The sequence below is a fragment of the Pteropus medius genome, unplaced genomic scaffold, assembly GCF_902729225.1.
Source record: "Pteropus medius unplaced genomic scaffold, Ma_sr-lr_union100, whole genome shotgun sequence".
NCBI lineage: Eukaryota > Metazoa > Chordata > Mammalia > Chiroptera > Pteropodidae > Pteropus > Pteropus medius.
Genome location: NW_024340701.1, coordinates 289531 through 307920, shown reverse-complemented (window position 1 = coordinate 307920; position 18390 = coordinate 289531). Strand labels below are relative to the sequence as shown.

General features: G+C 44.5%; 2 protein-coding genes and 1 long non-coding RNA gene across 11 annotated transcripts in view; 1 reads left to right on the top strand and 2 right to left on the bottom strand.

The window, feature by feature from the left end:
• The window catches only part of SZT2 (SZT2 subunit of KICSTOR complex), a 50073-nt gene extending 49308 nt beyond the window's left edge, over positions 1-765 (bottom strand). For 3 of the 5 annotated variants that reach the window (XR_005657409.1, XM_039883430.1, XM_039883437.1), the window contains exon 1: positions 639-765. Coding sequence is in view for 4 of the 5 variants with exons in the window: in XM_039883430.1 (XP_039739364.1) it covers positions 639-665 (27 nt within the window). In the remaining variant the exon portion in view is untranslated. The remainder of the gene's footprint in view (positions 1-638) is intronic. The other 2 variants (XM_039883417.1, XM_039883425.1) reach the window with 1 other exon arrangement.
• A 16-nt stretch (positions 766-781) lies between these two features.
• MED8 (mediator complex subunit 8) overlaps positions 782-18390 on the top strand; it is a 50203-nt gene continuing 32594 nt past the window's right edge. Inside the window, exons 1-8 of one of the 5 annotated variants that reach the window (XM_039883513.1) lie at positions 782-876; positions 2227-2345; positions 3023-3167; positions 3688-3828; positions 4021-4102; positions 4469-4717; positions 5549-5609; positions 17551-17744. In XM_039883513.1, coding sequence (XP_039739447.1) covers positions 871-876; positions 2227-2345; positions 3023-3167; positions 3688-3828; positions 4021-4102; positions 4469-4717; positions 5549-5609; positions 17551-17617 — 870 coding nt within the window. In that variant the 5' untranslated portion in view covers positions 782-870 and the 3' untranslated portion in view covers positions 17618-17744. Of the gene's footprint in view, positions 877-2226; positions 2346-3022; positions 3168-3687; positions 3829-4020; positions 4103-4468; positions 4718-5548; positions 5928-7915; positions 16586-17509; positions 17745-18390 lie in introns of those variants that run through there. The other 4 variants (XM_039883497.1, XM_039883500.1, XM_039883504.1 and 1 more) reach the window with 4 other exon arrangements.
• LOC120619280 (uncharacterized) lies at positions 3976-18306 on the bottom strand. The gene is made up of 2 exons (XR_005657473.1): positions 17992-18306; positions 3976-6362 (listed from the first exon to the last, which is right to left on the bottom strand). It is a non-coding gene; the product is annotated as an uncharacterized LOC120619280 (long non-coding RNA).

Below are 18390 nucleotides of genomic sequence, written 5' to 3'. Positions count from 1 at the left end.
TAACAATGTATTTGAAATTTCTTGCATGTCCTTATATGCACTTCCTATTTTAATACATGCGATCCTCACAACACACCTTAAGATAGGTATTTTAAGAAGGGAACAGGGTCTGGGAAGTCAAGACCTGCCCGAAGTTGAACAGATAGCTAAATAAAAGCGCCAAATTGGAACGAGGTTTCACTCCGAGTCAAAAATTTTCTCAGAAAACAAAAGCTGCTTTCCCAAAGCAAGAGCGCTAGAACTAAATTATTCATGCTATTTATGGGGTCACAATGTTTGGAGAAATACAGAAACTGACAAAGTATACATTGCCCGGTTGCTCGTTGAAACTGCAACAGAAAATCAAAATACATGTTTTCTTAATACCATTATTAGGTCAAAGAACCTGACAGCCCTAGAGTCGGCGACTTGGATGAAATTTCAGTAAACAAAACGACGAATTTCTCCTCCAGCCCCCGAAGAAATTGTGGACCACGGGGAGGAGGTTCATTTATCGAGCTTTCAGGGCTGGGCCAGTCCCCGCCCCAGGCTACGCGGCCTGGTCGCCCCCAGACCCGGAGGAGGCCACAGCAGCGCCTGGTCGCAGGACCCTCCCTCTCGGATCTCAGGAACCAGCGCTGCGCCCGACCGCCCCTCACCTCTGGCTCCGGGCGCTCCGAGGCCATCACACAGCCTTCCAGCACCGGCCCAGGCCAGAGAAGATGTTCCACTCTTGACCCCTGACCCGGCTACCTCGCACCCGGCAAGAGCCGGAAGTGAGTGGGCGGGCCGAGTTATGAGCTCTCTGATTGGTGAACGAAGCCCTCTCAGAATGACTCGCTGACTTGGAAACCGGAAGAGGAGGTCGTAGCCGCCGCTACTGCTGCCGCTATGCAGGTAAGAACCCAGTTGCGGCTGTGGATTGCCAACTAGCTTTGAGTAACGGGACCGGGAGTGGGCAGCTGAGAATAGAGGAGCTGGGGCTGAGGGGAGAGGGCAGAGCCCGAAGCTAACGAATAGGGAACGCGGGGTCGAGAGGGGAGGCCTAAGGGAGAGGAAGAGACGGAGATGAGAGATGGGCTGGGAGCCCGGCTCACAGAAAACAGAGATTGCAACTAAATCGCGAGGAAGGAGGCAGTACTGACGTGCTGGGGTGTAGGGAAGGATCAGGTTGTAATTTGGGGAGGTTGAGATGCAATCCAAGGAAGACGGCTCAAAAAAGTGGCCGGTTGGTTCAGGCCCGGACCTAGGCTGTTGGATGGACGCTGTTGGATGCAGACCTAACGGCATCTGTAATTGGAGAGAAGCTCGAGCTGCGAAGGAATTGTGGGACTGTGGAGGCCAAAAGCTAAACTAATTATAATCCGAGGCCGTGGGTAGAACCCAGGATCAAGGCTCCTGTCCTACACATTGACGAATTTGCAAGACAGTTTCCCAGCCTGTGCCCGTAGTTAAGAATTAAGAAATGAAGTAAAACTGGAGACCGTAGATGGAAAGTAATTGCTTTGCAGACCCACCAGCATTTACCATTGTTTGTTTATTTCTTAGGACTTAGGCATTTATTTTGTTTTTCATTGTCACTTGGTGTCCTGCACGTGGTAGTCTGTCAGTAAATGTTTATAGGTTGACTAAGCTTGCGAAAGGGGCACAGGAATATTGGCACAGAGATAAAATGAGTGCAGATTAATTCACCAAGGAGAAAGTTGAAACATCAAATTCTGAGGATAAATGAAGAGTGTATGTGTATGTGCGGGAGGGCAGGAGGTGAAATGGTGATGCAAGGCCAGTATTTAGAGAAATCTTCATGTGTGGGCAGATTTCCCAAAGATTGTGTGCCTTTGACAAGAACAGCCAGGCTCACAAGGCGGATTCTAGGACAGAGGAGTACATATGCTGCAGAGGTGCACAAAAGATAATAAACCCAGGCATTAGGTCTGGTGAAAATTTCTCAATGAGAGAAAATAGAGTATACTTAATACAGAGAAAAACCAGGCATGGATTAGGAGGTGATGAGAGAAAGGAATCAGTTGGTAGGAAGAATTGAGGTCAGGTGAATGGGTTGAAAGGTCTCAGGGTTGATGCTGTTTGTAACCCAAATACCAAAGATACAAAACAACCTTGCTCTTCTATACCAACGATATCCTGTGTTACTTGACTAGTGTTGCACACTATCATCCTGGCTTCTCAGCCTTCTTCCCTATGTGTCATACTCACACCCATCTGGATAACTTATTTCTATTGGTGCAGAGGGAAGAGAAGCAGCTTGAGGCATCATTAGATGCATTGCTGAGTCAAGTGGCTGATCTGAAGAACTCCCTGGGGAGTTTCATTTACAAGTTGGAGAACGAGTATGACCGGCTGACCTGGTAAGGGTTGCCAGGTCAATCGGGAGGGCACCATGGGTGGAGGGCCAGGCCTCCTGGTGGATAGGACATTTCCAGTGATGTAACCATTTATCACTTTGCAAACATCTTTTGATTTGGAAAGATCTGTGTTTACCAACATTTAACAAATGAAATTTAGCTTAGGGCCTCCATGGCAAGGAAGTAGAGAAATGCTGTTTCCCAACCTAGGTTCCTCTAGCTTTTGATTCTCACCCTTTGACTTATGTGGGAAGACATCCTCCCTTAGCAGGTCTTCTCACTACGGTAGGAGTGCAGTGGTCATACTGGATCTCTTACCACAGATGTTGCTGAGTCTTTAAGATCCAACCTACTCTAGAAGTGTGGATCCTATTTCCAGGCCAGAACAGGGGCTTTTACTCAGTTTCTGAATTTTTAGTGACAGCAGTGTAGCAGTGGTTCCTATTTTGCCACTGTTTCTCACTGCATTCAAATAATGAACTGCCTTTTTTCTCTCTGTGTCAGAAACTGAAAGCATGCCCCTCTTTTCTTAACCCTACCATTTCTATAAGCCAGTCTGGTTCTCACCCAGTCTAGCTATAGGGATGAGTCTTTGAGATGATTCTGGGTATTCCTAATCTGATGGACCCTTTCGAGGTTACTTTACTGGGAACATTCTGACACTTTCTTACTACCACTAGGCCCTCTGTCCTGGACAGCTTTGCCTTGCTTTCTGGACAGTTGAACACTCTGAACAAGGTCTTGAAGCATGAAAAGACACCACTGTTTCGTAACCAAGTCATTATCCCTTTGGTGTTGTCACCAGACCGTGATGAAGATCTCATGGTAAGAGGAGAAGGGTACAACTTGGGAAATTAAGTTCTTTGATGACGACCTAGAACACAGTTGTTGGTTGGTTATTCTAGAAGTTCTAAATGTGGAGTAGTGTGTGGCAACAAAAAGCAAAGGTTTCAATTTGGAGGCCTTGCTTTTTGTCCTTCTGGATTTGGGGGGCCACTCCCAAATAAACCTGAGAACAATGTTACTAAGGCAAAGACCTTTCTCCTCCAACACCCATCTCAAGCAAAAAGTGTGTTCTTTTGTGACTTTGTCTATTTTAGGCTTTGATGAAAATGTAGCAGAGAGAGATTTGCTCCTGGGTCTGGTAGGATAAGAGTGTGAGGAGACGGAAATAAAGGATAAAGTGAGGGGTACAGTGTCCTAAGAAACTAAATATTAGGCTGTGTAAGTCTTAGGCTGTGTTTTCCCTGAACATGCACTTTTGCCTGTGGCAGGAACTGTTTATCAGGCCAAGTTGAATCTTCTGGGAAAGCATAGGAGGATCAATAAAATCTGTGTTTTATAGCGGCAGACTGAAGGACGAGTACCTGTTTTCAGCCATGAGGTGGTTCCTGACCATCTGAGAACCAAGCCTGACCCTGAGGTCGAAGAGCAAGAGAAGCAACTGACAACAGATGCCGCCCGCATTGGTGCTGATGCAGCTCAGGTTGGACTAAGTCACTTCCCTGCTGTGCCCCATTCCCTGAGTCCCATCATGAGAAGCTAGCTAGGCATTACCATTGCTGTCTGGTAGGGGTGCACATTTAGTTCTACATAAGTTGCCCTTAGCACAAGGAAGAAACCCCCACAATTATTTCTTGCTTGCCATAATCTCTGCACCACTTTATGTGTGTTACAGAAGCAGATCCAGAGCTTGAATAAAATGTGCTCAAACCTTCTGGAGAAAATCAGCAAAGAGGAACGAGAATCAGAGAGCGGAGGTATGGAGGTATCGGTGGCAAAATAGAGAAGGAAAGAGGGATAAGATCACCGTTACAGGAATGGTGATTTTGGTAGTAGTGAAGTGAAGTCATAAGAACGAACTTCTTAGGAAAGGGTTACATTCATTCTGTTAGCCTTTTGTATTTAAGGCCAGCACTGGAGCAGGTGGAGGAAATGGGCAAAATAAGAAAGGAGCATTCTCAGGTAGTTGTGGGGTCCTTTGGCTCTTCCTCCGGGCTGTCAGGGAGTCTAGATGCTGCCGAAGTCAGAACTTGAAGCCCTGATATTCATAATGGTCTTCTGTTGCTGGGTTCAGTCTAGGGCCAGAGGCATACATACCTCAGGGTTCTCACCTTTTTCTTCAGGTCTCCGGTCAAACAAGCAGACCTTTAACCCTGCAGACACCAATGCCTTGGTGGCAGCCGTTGCCTTTGGGAAAGGGCTATCTAATTGGAGACCTTCAGGCAGCAGTGGCCCTGGCCAGCCAGGTCAGCCAGGAGCTGGGACAATCCTTGCAGGAACCTCAGGATTACAGCAGGTGCAGATGACAGGAGCTCCAAGCCAACAGCAGTCAATACTCAGTGGGGTACAAATGGCCCAAGCAGGTCAACCAGGTAAGGTGGCAGGAATTGACATAGTGGCAGACCTTGAGCAGGGAAGTGGGAATAAGCCAAATTGTCTGAGCCTCCACATCCCCAGAGCTGGAGATTTTCTCCCATTCTCCTAGACTGTGACCCAGAAAACAATTTTTTGAAGTAAAATCTCATTTTAGTCTCTAACAAATACCAGAGAATGAGGAGTATCTTTGAATAGCAGAAACTGCTCTCACCTCCTACCCCTATCTCAGACCTCCGTCTCGACTACTCTCTGTCCCATTTACTCTGGATATTAGGTGTGTTGTCAGGATCTTTTCTTAGGGAAACCAATAGTCAGACCTTAATTAAGACTGCTTGGTAGGTGGGTTGGGCATTGATAAGCAGGCAAGTTTCCTAGTGCTACATGTATTTTCTTTGTATCCTGTTTCTCTGCTCACTTTAGTGATGATAACAATCTGGAGGAGTTCATATGCAAGTAGCTATATGAGATATTTTCTTCCAAGCTGTCTAAGAAAAGAGTCAATTAAAATAAGAGAGAACATTTTCTTTTACCTGTGACATTTAGTGGGGGTCACACAGGTTTAGCTATCTTTTCCAGGAGTAGATGAGCAAGAAATTGACTCCTCCCATTATTCCCCTCACCCTTTTGGGCCCTTTCTTCCTAGACACCTTTAGGGAGAGAGCTGGGCAAGAAACCACATCTCTGATCCTTGCCACCCAGGGTTAGATGCCACAGAGGTTCTGAGATGATAGAAGGGGTGGCAGAAGGAAACTTGAGACACACCACATTTCTGATGTGTCATGAAAGTCTTAGTATGCTTCAGGTATCTTTCTTTATGTTCCTTTTAGGGAAAATGCCAAGTGGAATAAAAACCAACATCAAGTCAGCTTCAATGCATCCCTACCAGCGGTGAGTGTGGCTGGCAACCTCCACTCCCAGGTGCTCTTTGCAGAGTTGGGCAATGAAATTGCCTTTTGTCCAGAGCTGACCTAGATGGGTACAATAAAAAGAACATGGGCTTTCAGCAACAGACAAATCCCACCTCCACCACTGACTAGCTATGTGACCTTGGGCAAGTGACCTAATGTTTCTGAGCCTGTTTTATTTGTAAATGATGATAATACCTACCTCACAGGGTGGTTCTGAGGATTAAAATGAGAAAATAAATGTAAAACACTTAGCAAAGTATATGGAATAATGGATTTTCAATAAATGATAGTTTCTACATCACTTCTTCCACTGCCCTCCTCAATCCTCAATCTAGAACTGACCCTGATCTGATACTACTCATGTCAGTGGTGAGCTGATGTACACAAGATCATGGACTGCTCTCTTCTGTTTGAAGGCCTGTGTTTATTTTGTGCTGCCAGAAATTGGTGGCCTCTATGTTCTTAGAGGCACACTATTTCTGCAGGATCTCCTGCCCTGGTTCCATCCTGGCCATCACTCAAAGCTATAGGCAACGAGGTTGGGATAAACTGTCTTCCTGCAGCTCTGGTGTTTGGGCCTGCTCTTCTCCCATCCTTCGAGAAGCCAATTCAGCTCTTACCTGGGAAATAGTCACAAAGTCTCTATCCTTTATCCTACCCTATACAGATGAAGAAAGATGTTGAAGTTCCAGTAGGTGGGGGCTTCCTCGGGAAGTGACTCTACCAGGCAGGACTGTGTGAGAAAGGGTTTTTGTTAGCACACGAAAAAGCCCCTTCTTCCCCAGACTCATTTTTCTTATTTTGGAGGAAGGGGGGACTTTGACTTCACACCGTCTTTCATCAGGGTTTAGTTATCCTTATCATATACCTGCTTCCTGGACTCTAACCAGGATGGCTTTCCTTTAGTCCACTGAGTCTGTGGCTCAAATAAGAGCCAGATCGATGATAGGAGGGGGCAGCCACCAATACCTTTTGTCTGTTTTTATAAAGCTGAAGAGCAGAGTGAGTTTGGGTCTCCAGTCTAAGCTGCCTTTCATAGTACTCCTTTATGGGCAAGGGCAGGGGTTGAGTCAACAGAATTGGATCAAGGAGTTTTTCTGAATAAATTTTTGAAATTTAATGGTCACTGTCAGGCTTATCTGACAGTAATTTATGTGAGAGCTATGTAGGGATCAGAGACCATAAATCAGACTTTCAGGCTTGTCACAAGGCAATTCTAGTTCACCATAGTTTTCTCATCTTTGATTAGCTTTGGTCTAAAAGTCCTGAGAGGTATGAGGATGGCCTACTCATACCATCCAGCTGCCTTTTTTCTGTTCTCTTTTGTCACACACTAGCATTTTGTCATTTGTTCAGTGCCAGGCAGAATTCTGCCAGGCTGTGGCAGCAAAGATTGGAAAAGTGGTCCGAGATGTCACATCCATTCCTGTTCCATCAAGATAAGAAATGGTATCCACAATGCACACCGACTGTAGTACACAACAGTACACACAATCTTGTCATCAGCTTTGAGACAATGCCAGACCTTTCCCCCACTTCAGCAGCATAGCTTTACTGCTGTGTCAACTCCTTCAGGTGTTCCTTATTTTCTGATCTCTTCCCTTCCTACTGGCGATGTCAAAGCTAACTGTCATATTGCCTAGGGTTCAAACTGTGCTTCTATAAAATCCCTGGAGCATCTTTTGGCAACTACTGTCCTTTATTCCTCCAAAAGATTCCTTCCTATTGAATGGTACTAAAACCAAGTTTCTTTGTTATCCAAGGTTAATACTGACTTCGTTCTCACCATACTATTTGAAATATGGAGTCCTTGTCCTCCAAGAATGGAATGTCTTCCTGCCCCAGTAGGAACATACACACAGGACCTCACCTACATCTTGTGCCCATAAGCAAATGCTCCTTATTCTAGAGGCACTCATATCTCTCTATTCACTCTAGGAGCACATGCCCTCATTTTCAAGCCCACCTCCCACCCCCAAATCTTCTAGAGCACACAAACCTAAGTAGTATTGCCAACTTTGGGGCCCATACGGTCCAGTAACTGCCTCAGTATTTACTACCCACCCCTAAAATACTCATTCCCTCAAAAGGGAATATATATGGAATTTCCTTTGAAGAAGAGGACATGACCTGCTTACTTGCTCAGATTTAGGATTGGCAAAAGATGGCTCTCATACCCCACTCTGGTAATATTCCTCAATTTCTGACTGCTCTTTTTTTGTTTCGGAACTGCTTTCTCCTACTTTTGAGGCCCCTGAAGAATCAGATTAGGCCATTGTCTTCCAGGTTTATATCTAGGATGAAGAAAGAAGCAGCAGCTGTGAAATCTCAAGATCTTGGTCCAGCACATTTCACCCTGCTGAAAGCGGGAGCTTACTAAATCAATGTTTGTGTGACACCCATTGCCTAAGACCTCTCCCTCTCCAGCTCTGCCCTGAGGCCAGGATTGGGTCATTGTTGAATGTTCCCTTTGCTTATTGCCCTAGTCACCCCATTTTTCTTCCTTTTCTGGTGTCTACTGCCTTCCTACCTTACTTCAGTTAACCTTAAACTTTCTTGGGAAACAGCTAAGATAGATAGCATGTAGCTAAGTGCTTCCAATTCAATAATGGGTCCTGGCATTAGGACTGAGCTGGAGAGTCGTGTATTGCCCATCTCCTGTCCTGCTGCTGGAGAGAAGAAGCTGAACCCAGCAGGAATGCCCTAGTGCAAGGCTGGTCCCTTTTTCCACCCCCTTCTCACCTCCCCCAGGCAGCTGAGAACAACCTCTCCCTTGTCTGGGCTTCTTGTACAGAATAATCCTCCTTATGGACAATGTATTCTCTGTGCCCTGTGCACACAGGAGCCGTGTGAGCTGATCCTAGCACCAGGCAGGACAGAGGCTGAATCCTTCCAAATGCCCACCCTGGGTCAACTGGTTCCTGTCCAGAGAAACTACTGAGGGATGTACATTTTCTTCCATCTGTGCCAGATATGAGGGGATAACCTGTTGAAGTTTAGCAATGGACCAGGATTAGGGCCAGGGCCTTTGGTCCCTTTTCAGTTCAGTCCTGAGGATTCACCATGCCTAACTGGAGATCTGAATGTGGTTCTGGCCTGACAGCCTTGAACACACAGGTGCTAACATTTGGAAAGGCTTTGCCACCCCGTAGATGGGGCTTTTTAACTAGAACAGAAGGCAAACTCTAACCCATCTGACAGGGCCATAGCGCCCCATCACTTCAACATGTGTTTTGTCCCAGAGGACAAAATTTTTCTCTCTTTTCTTTTAACGTCTCTCTTGTTCTCGAGCTCCTATGTGTCACTGTGACAGATCTCTGTTGTGGTCTCTTGGTTTCACATGCTTTAAGGATGTCACCTACAGTTTGGGCATGGCTTATTCCACAAGTGTATTGTGGACAAGGCACCTGAATTCCCTGGGCCTCAATTTTCTCACCCGAGTGATCTCAATGATTCTTCCTAGATCTATAGTCTCTGGCAATGATTCTTTTTTTGTTTTCCTGATTGTCGACTTATATGAAATAGGCCAATTTTTTCCTAGATCAACTCCCAAATCACTCGAACCCCTACAGACTATTCTTAAAGTTCTCTCTCTGTCACCTGCAACTTAGCATACCAACATCCTTCTAGACCACTACCCTAAAATCATTTTCAGCTTACAATAGTTCTCTAGTGAAAAGTCATCTAAGAAGTGGCAAGTTATCACAGAGATACATGTATTCTGTATCAGAAGTCATCTTTTCACTCTCAGGCATTCCTCTCTCTCCCCTGGGCAAGATATATGCACAGGGAGACTCCTCCAGTACAAGCAGTAAATTATACTTTTTCCAAGTGATGAGAACCTTCCCTACTGAATCAATCTAAAGAGCCCTGGGGCTGTTCTTCCTACTTTCCATCTGCCATTCCATGCCTTCCCTTCTCTAACACAAATTTCCCTAGTGTGTGGTCATTTTGATTCTTCTCTTGCCCACATCCCACATGTAGACCATCCTTTGTTCTTGTTACTGATTTCTCTGGGCTGCACCCATTTTCATGGCCCTGATTGCTGTCCTTTTAGTGTTGCTTCCATGTTAATCCTTCTTGACCCCACATCCCCACTCACTGACTCATAGCCACACTCTTGAAATAAAGAATATGCAATCATTGTCTCTTCCACATCTCCCATTCACTCTTCATCCCCTGCAGTGGGCTTCTTACACCATACATCTAGAACTACTCCACATTGACCTAATGTCTAAATCCAGAATTTTTTCAGTCCTCATCTTATTTGATCTCTACAGTGTTTAATGGTGCTGGCCAGTTCCTTTTCCTGCCTCCTCTCTTGGCTGCTACTTTTGTGACTATTCTTTCTCTTCAGTGTTTAGCCTTCTATCCCTCTGCCTGCTTCTTGAATGTTGTCATTCTCCAGGACTCTGTCTTTAACCTTCTTATTCTACCTGTCTTCTGTGACTACCACTTTTTTACATAACTCAAACAACTTTCAGCTTAGACCTGTTTTGCTGAGCTGCAGATGACTATTGGGCATCTCTACTCATATGATCCACAAGTACCTCAGATTCTGAATGTCCACATCCAGTCATCTCTCCAACACTGCTGCTTTTCCAATTTTCCTGTGTGTGACCTAAGGCAGGTCTATGGAAGCCACTTTAAACTCTTCCCCCTTCATGTCCCCAGCCTCCCACACCCAATCATATACCAAATCCTGTTGATATTGTCTTCCCAATGTCCATCCATCCTGCCCTGCAGTTTAAGCCCACCCTAAAAGTATTTCTTGCCTCCTTGTCTCCAGTCTTGCCCATTCCAATTCATCTTCCACATGGTTGCCAGACAGCTCTTTCTAAACTGCAGACCTGATCACATTACTCCTTTGATTAAAATCCTTCTGCTAGTTCCTTCTCCATATTTCTCAAACTGGGGTCCACATCCCTGGCAGGCTGGTAGGGGCAGTGCTGAGCATACTGAGGGTCAGGATAAAATCATCCTGGAACAACCATTTTACTTAAGAGTAATTTAAAACAGAGATTGCAAAATTATCATTCATACATTAAGAGAAAATAGACTTCAGAAAATTTCTATGGTAGTCATGCATGACTTCATGACAGATATGTTCTAAAAAATGCGTCGTTAGGCAATTTCGTCGTACAAACATAGAGTGCACGTTTACAAACCGAGATGGTATATAGCTTACTATACACCTAGGCTATATGGTACAGCCTATTGCTCTTAGGCTACAAACCTATGCAACATGTTACTACACTAAATATTGTAGGCCATTATACTACAATGGAATTTGTGTAACTAAAAATAGAAAAGGTACAGTAAAAATACAGTATAAAAGATAAAAAGTGGTATACCTGTATAGGGCACTTACCATGAATAGAGCTTGCAGGACTGGGATTTGCTCTGAGCGAGTCAGTGAGTGAATGGTGAGTGGATGTGAAAGTCTAGGACATTATGCAGTCTACAGTTGTGGACTTTGTGAATACTGTACACCAGCATCACCACAAATGTGAGCAGTGCATTGCACTATGATGTTATGATGGCCACATCACTACTAGGTGATAGGAATTTTTCAGCTTCATTATAATCTTATGGGACCACCATTGTATACATGGTCTGTCATTGACTGAGACATTATTATATGGGGCACAACTATAGTCTGAAGTGGTACACAACTGTAGTCTGAAGGGTTTCAGATTAAGCCACCAAGTTCCTTGGGGATACATTTTTTTTTTTCCATTACATTATTTCACTGGAAAAGTTTGAAAAACAGCTCAAATTTCTTGGAAAGACAAATAAGATTCTGTGTGATCTAGCCCCCTTACTTCTCCTGACTTATTTTCTATATTATCCGGCCACCTACTCTATTCACAAGCCATACAAATTACTTGAAGTTTTCTGAAATGTAACAGACTCTTTCCGGCCTTTATTCCTTTATTGCCACTGGTCCCTCTGCATGCAACACTTTGCCCCATCATTCTGTCTGATGAATATCCCATCATCCTTCAAAATTCAGCTCACAAGTCACTCCTTTGTGAAGCTTTCCAACAACTCAGTCTGTCCTTAACTCGGTGCCACTCCCACCAGGTAAAGTCAGTTACCTCCTCTTTTATGCTTTACATTTGTACTTTGTAAAAACTAACTCTAGTTCTGTGTTGCTTCTCTTTATCGTTGCCCAAGTTCAAGCACCCTAAACTTATCAGGGTTTGAATCTTAGTTCTTTTACCTAAGAGTTGTGAGATCTTTAGCAAGATAATGTGTATGTCTGGCCCATTATAAACACTATAAATGGTTACTACTGCTGCTGCTGCTGCTGCTGCTGCTGCTGCTGCTACTACTACTACATAGAGTTTAGAGAGATAGTATAATGTAGCATTTGGGTTAAAAGAGCTAGTTCTAGTGCCAGACTGGGTTCAAGTCTTAGCTGTGCCACTTACTAGGTGTGTATCTTTGGGCAAATTACTTCTCTGTGCCTCAGTTTCTTTATTCTTGGGAATGATAATAATAGTGGCTATTTCAAAGGGTTGCTGTGAAGTTTAAATAGATTAATACAGACCAAGTGCTTAGAATACTGCTTGACAATAGTAGGAGCTCAATAAATAGAACCTTAGGGTAGTATCTGGAATTCTACTCTAATTGTTGCTTAAATCAATGATTGACCAATATTTCTGAGAAGGTATACGCTTCCTCTGCAGCTTGTCTGTGCTTACATCTTAGGAGCTTGGCATCAGGTAATGCCCTTGTGCCCATTTCATACCCTACAGCATTTCCTTAGTTCCTAGGCACTGGAACATGTTTACACTTGCTTTATATGTTAAAACAGTTTTGAATCTAGTTTTGTGAATTTTCTTTCTCCCACTTAGTTGTCACCTATACTCTTCCAATAAAGCTCAGTTTGGTCTCTTAAATTGTGTCCTTTTGATTTGAGACCAAATGACAAACTCCCTTACCTGAAATGCTTTTTCATCCCTTCAATGCTGTATCTGTTTCATGTCCAAACCAGTGAAATACTCACTTCTGTAGTCTGCCTACGTTCTGTCCCTAAAGGGGGCCTTCACCGCACATAGATCTCTCTGTGTAGCTGTAATAAGTTTTCTCCTTGATTGTCCTTACCTACTAAGTCTGGGCTCAGGCCTTCATGGGTGGCTGTGTATAATTCACTGAGTGTCACAGACCAGAGCTCCATGCATGCCTCTCTTCCCTTCACACTGATCAGTCCTTGAGGCCTCGTGTTGTCATGGCACACTCCACTGTTCTTGCCACTGAGCTATAACTGTAAGAAAATACCTGGGGCTCAGATGCTGTTTCACACCTCCACAGTCTCTACACGTGCTCTGCCCTCTCTCCTGCTCTCTCTTTCTCCTGCTCCAGCTCCCTTATTTACCTAGTGAACAGTTCATTCTTTCAGTTCAGGTGTTACTCCTGTAAAGTCTTTACCACCTCCTCTCCTATACACTTGACCATTCTTAAATTAAACCTCTCCTGTACCTTAAACACACCTCCATTATAGTACCCATAAGGCCATTGCAGTTTATTTGCTTACAAGTTCAGATCCTGATCAAGACACTCATCTATTGTGTGGCTTTAGGCAAGTTACTTCTCTTCTAAGAACCACCTGTGTAAAATAAGATTATAGCACTGACCTCAAAGGCTACATTCAACTGAGCATATTTAAAATTAAATTTAAATCTTAATTTTCTCCAGGGTAAAGTCCAAGCTTCTTAGAAGGGCACATGAGATTCTTGGGGCATATAGTCAACACTAAATGCTAACGACTGTTTCCCTCTTCCTCTACTCTCCTGAGCAATCTCATTTTTATCAAATGGTATATTAGACCATTTTGATTACAATACATAACAATTAAACTAGCTTAATCAAAGACTAAAAAAGGGACCCAATTGTATTTCGGTTATGCAGTGGAAAGGTTACAGGCTCTAGGCAAGCTCAGGGGCTCCAGTGTTGTCTAGGCTCTCTGTCTCTGCATTTCTCCACTCTATGGCAGTATATAGCTCACTTTATGGAAGAACTCTGTTCTTGCTTGGATTCTGTGCTGACAAGAGCTTAGGTTGGGGGAGTGGGGAAGAACACCATGACTAATGGACCAATGAGGTGGGGCAAGAATTCCTTTAAGGAAATGAAAGCAGGAGAATGATAAAGTGTCTGAATACAACCCAAATTAGAGCTACCACAGTTCACTTTGTATGGCTTCATCTCTATAGAGAATCCTTACGGCTTTTTCTTGAGCCCTGTCTTTTCTCTTGAACTTACAATGCTGTGTTTCAGATTGCCTGCTGAATGTCTTATCTTGAACTCAGGATGTCCCAAACTGCATTCATTTCCTCCATCCTGCTTCACCTGCTTGACCTTGCTGTTAGTTCTGGGTCTTCTCTGAATGATACCCATAATGTGTTGGCATTGGCTACCCACTCTTGTCCCTCTCAGGAGTCCAGGCAAGGCCCCAAATTCCAGATGATATGATGATGATATGATGAGTGTTTGCATACAGTCTTGCTTCTGCCAGCTCCATTTTATACAACCAAAGGTCTCAACCTTAGGCAGAGGCCACTAGCTAGCTGGCTATAAAGCCCAGAGACATACAGAATAATTAATTGACAAGCCCTTCTCATTTTCACTCCCTGTCCTCATGGACTCAGCCTTCCCCTCAACTCCCCTGTGTGAGTACTGTGTAGAAAGTGCCCTTTGACCTTTACAGAAGGGGGATGGGAGAAGGGAACCTTGACACAGCCCCTGGAAGGGTGCTTCCATCTCTACCAGCCATTCCTGTTGTCCCTCAGCCTAGACTGTCAGTTTCTATTGTTCTTAGCTGATTCCCCTTGTGTCTCCCATACTCTATTTCCATCCACTGCCCCACCTGCTTACTCACTCACATACGGGCATACCTTTTCCCATTTTTTACACCATTCCTACTTCTTCGATCCCACTTTCCTTTAATTTTTCCGCTGAAACACATAAAGCCTCAAATAATTATGGGAGTAGAGTTGTTAAAGTTTATATAGGTGGTGGTTTTCAGACTAAACCCTTGGAGAAAGTAAATCAATGCCTTCTGGGGAAAGAGGATGGAGAAGGGCCTCTCAGAGAGCAGTGAGTGAGGAGTGAGTCAGACAGGGTGGGAACCACGGGAAGTTGTCACCTCATTTCCTGTTAGGAAAGCTCCATAAAGTAGGGGGAGTTTTAGCTGTTGGACCAGGTATTCTTTCCCTGAAACACTGGACCTTCATCCTTATCAAGACTATGAGTTCCTGGACCCCTCCAATTTTTCCAGTTTATCAGCCTGCCCCTGCTGTAGGGAGCCTTCACTAAACCCTCTGACCTCCAAGGTCTACCACTTAGCTTCCCTGCAGGTCCAAACGGTTCCTTTTCCTCCCAGTCCACTGACAAATTTACTCTTTTTTTTCCATACATTTCGGTCTGTGAAGTGTTCTTAACCAAGGGCTAATCCTGCCATGTGTATGCTAGAGCCCATTGTTTCCTTCTACACAGCTCAGAAACATACTCAAGCCTCTTCCCATTAAAACAACCATTAGAATCGGGAGGTGAATGCCAGGTATTGATATTTTAAAAGCTCTCCAGGTGATTCTGGTATGCAGCTAGGGCTGAAAAAGAGTAACAGTAAAATCCAAACCATGACATACAGAGCTCTTCATAAACTGCCTCCTGCCTACAATTCCTGCCCTTACCCACATGCCCTTTGAGCTAGAGCCACATCAAATTACCTTGAGCTCTCCAAATCTGTCACATTTCTAGCTTCCGTGTCTTCACACACATGCTTCCCTCTGCCTTGAATGCCCTTCCCTGCCTTCTAGAAAGTGCCCTTTAGTGCTCAGCTTAGGTGTCATTTCTGTGAAGACTTCAAGAATTAACCCCCACCTTGGGGTAAGCTGCCCTTGGACACCATGGTTTCATAACCCTCTGGGTTTATCTCTATGGGAATACTTAACACATGCTACTCTAATTGTTCATTTATATGTCTGTCTTCTCTGCTAGACTGTTTTGCAGGAACCCCCATTGCCATGGGGATGCCGTTTAGTAGGACTTTGGGTTAGGTGATCTATATCAGATATTTGAAGATACTTTCTCCCAGGACTAGGACGAGAACTGAACCAAGTGAGTCTTTAGGCATGTTCATTTATGTAGTCAATCAACACTTACTTGAAGGCTTGCCATGTCATTTGCCAATGTGGTCCAGGTGAATACATAGGTAGTTGAAGTTCCCCATCACTACTATGATTGGCTTCTGGGACAGTTTCATCATCTATAATGGTCTGCTTTGGTCGTCTCTAGTTCATCTCTAGATGGACACTGAATCTAAAAATCTCTAAAATAGCACTCTCAGAACAGTGCTTTATACATAGTAAGCATTTCGGAAATATTTGTTAAATGAATGCTCATGAATCTACATACATATATACCTTCTTGACATTGATTGCGTCCCTTGTCTCTTAAATATTGAGATAGAAACAGTGCTAAGTACTTTACATGGGTTATCTCCTTTAATCTTCACAACAATCCTATGAGATAGGTACAGTTCTCATTTTATAGAGGTTCAGCAACTTACATAAGGTCACATAGCTACTAAGCGGAAGATTTAAACTAAGGCCTTTGGAGTCAGCCTTTAGTGGCTCTGGGCCTTAGATTTAAACTAAGGCCCAGAGCCACTAAAGCAGTGGTCCCCAACCTTTTTGGTACCAGGGACTGGTGCTCCTATGAGAATCTAACGCCTGGTGATCTGAGGTAGAGGTGAGGTGATGATGCTAGTACTGGAGAGTGGCTGCAAATACAGATGAAGCTTCACTCACTTGCCAGCCACTCACCTCCTGCCCATTCCTGACGGGCCATGGCTGGGTACTGGTCTGCAGCCTGGGGGTTGAGGACCCCTGCACTAAAGTATACCTGGAACACATTAGGCTTTCAATAAATATTTATTGACTCAATGAATACTGCCACCCCCAAGGGAAGTAGAAAGGTTTTCAAATTCTTACTGTTCTCCCTACTTGATTCTGGGTTCCTTGACCTCCTTCCCTTTCTCACATTGTCTCATCATGCTAATATTCACTCAACAAACATTATGTAGGATCAAATGAGTCAGATGATGGACCAGATGCTAGAAATACAGAGACTACTAAAATATAGCCCCTGCTCTGAGAGGAACTTATAGTGGGAGAGCGGTGCAGATAATTACATTGTGATAAGATTATGAGAACAAGGGGAGGGAATGATTAACTACCTGCAAGAGTTGCTTGTATCTTAAGCCAGGGGACAAGGCTTGGAGGAGTTGGGGGGTATGAAAAATGCTGACGTCCTTGGGGAATGGTTAAAGCATAGGATGTGGTCCAGGAGAATGGCACAAGTAGAACTGGAGACTGAAGACCAGATCAGGTTGGTCTTAGAGTATGATGCCAAGAATTTTGAGCCTTTTGAATAGTCGAATTCTGCTGCTGTTTCCTTTCAAAGGTAGTACTAATAGGCTGGGTCATAGATGTATTTTGGCTCTGACCTCTTACCTCTAAGACTGAACTTCCACATAGCTACATTCCATTATTGACAAACATATTATTTCTCCCAAACTACCACATTTTCCAAGTTCCCTAATTCTGTCCACGTTTATACCATCCAGTCCCATATGCAGAGCACTATTCCAGGAGCTACTGGCACTAACATTTTATTTTGCTAAAACCTCTTCCTCACACCCAAGAGTTCAGTTGATGAGTGTGTGGAGACAGAGAAGCTGGATAGACAACTAAGTATGTGTATGTGTGTGTATATGTATAAATGTCTGTATATATATATAAATGTGTTTGTATATACATATACATATATATGTATTTTTTACCCCCAACCGACTTGGGGAAATCTCTACAGTGTCTGCCTCGCCATTCTCATCAGTTTCCAAACCTTCTTAGGTCAGGCCCTATCTCTCATCGGTCTACCTCCAGTGCCCTCTTCATACTGGCAGCCACAGTGAAGTGATTCAGCTAGACAGTAAACCCCATGCAGGAACAGCTCTGCCTTGTTCATTGATGTGTCACCAGCACTTAACACAGTCTTGAACATGATAGATGGTAAATAAATATTTGATGAATATTTGATAATACAAGCCTGATTGTAGCCTCTTCAAAAACCTTCACTGTTTCTCCTCTGCTTCCAGAATAAAATAAAACTGCCCCGTTTGGCCTTCAAGACCCACTACATTCAGCCACAGCCAGCTTCGCTTCCCTTTTTCCCCTTTCACTACTTTAAGGACCAGAGTAGACAGTGATTCACTCACAGTTCCTGCCTCAGGCCACTTGTATTTTCCCATTTCCATGCCAGAAATCTCAGCTCCTCCTCATGCTAGCACTCACCCAGGTTTATAGGCCCATAGAGAAGGCTTCCATGTCCGGCTGCTCCCTCCGACAGACCTTCTTGCTACTCTGGCCCACCTCTCCTGTCTCACCCTCTGAGATGGGGCTCATTGAGGGAAGGGCTGAGCCCTGGAAATTTTCCCAGAGTCCTAAGCTACGTGGGCCTGCCATAAACAGAAGATGTGTTGGAGGATTCATCACCAGAGGGCTCAGAATGCGGTCATCCAGGGGCCGAATGTCAGGGAGAAGTAGGGTGCCATTCTGGCAGCCCCGGCCAGGCCGCGCGCCCTGACAGCAGCAGGCTGAGAGGGAAGGGGTGGGGAGTCGGGGCTGGGCTTTCTTCCTGCCCCGGGATCGGACGGGCCCGCCCTTGCTCCCGCCCCTCCGGCCGAGCCCAGT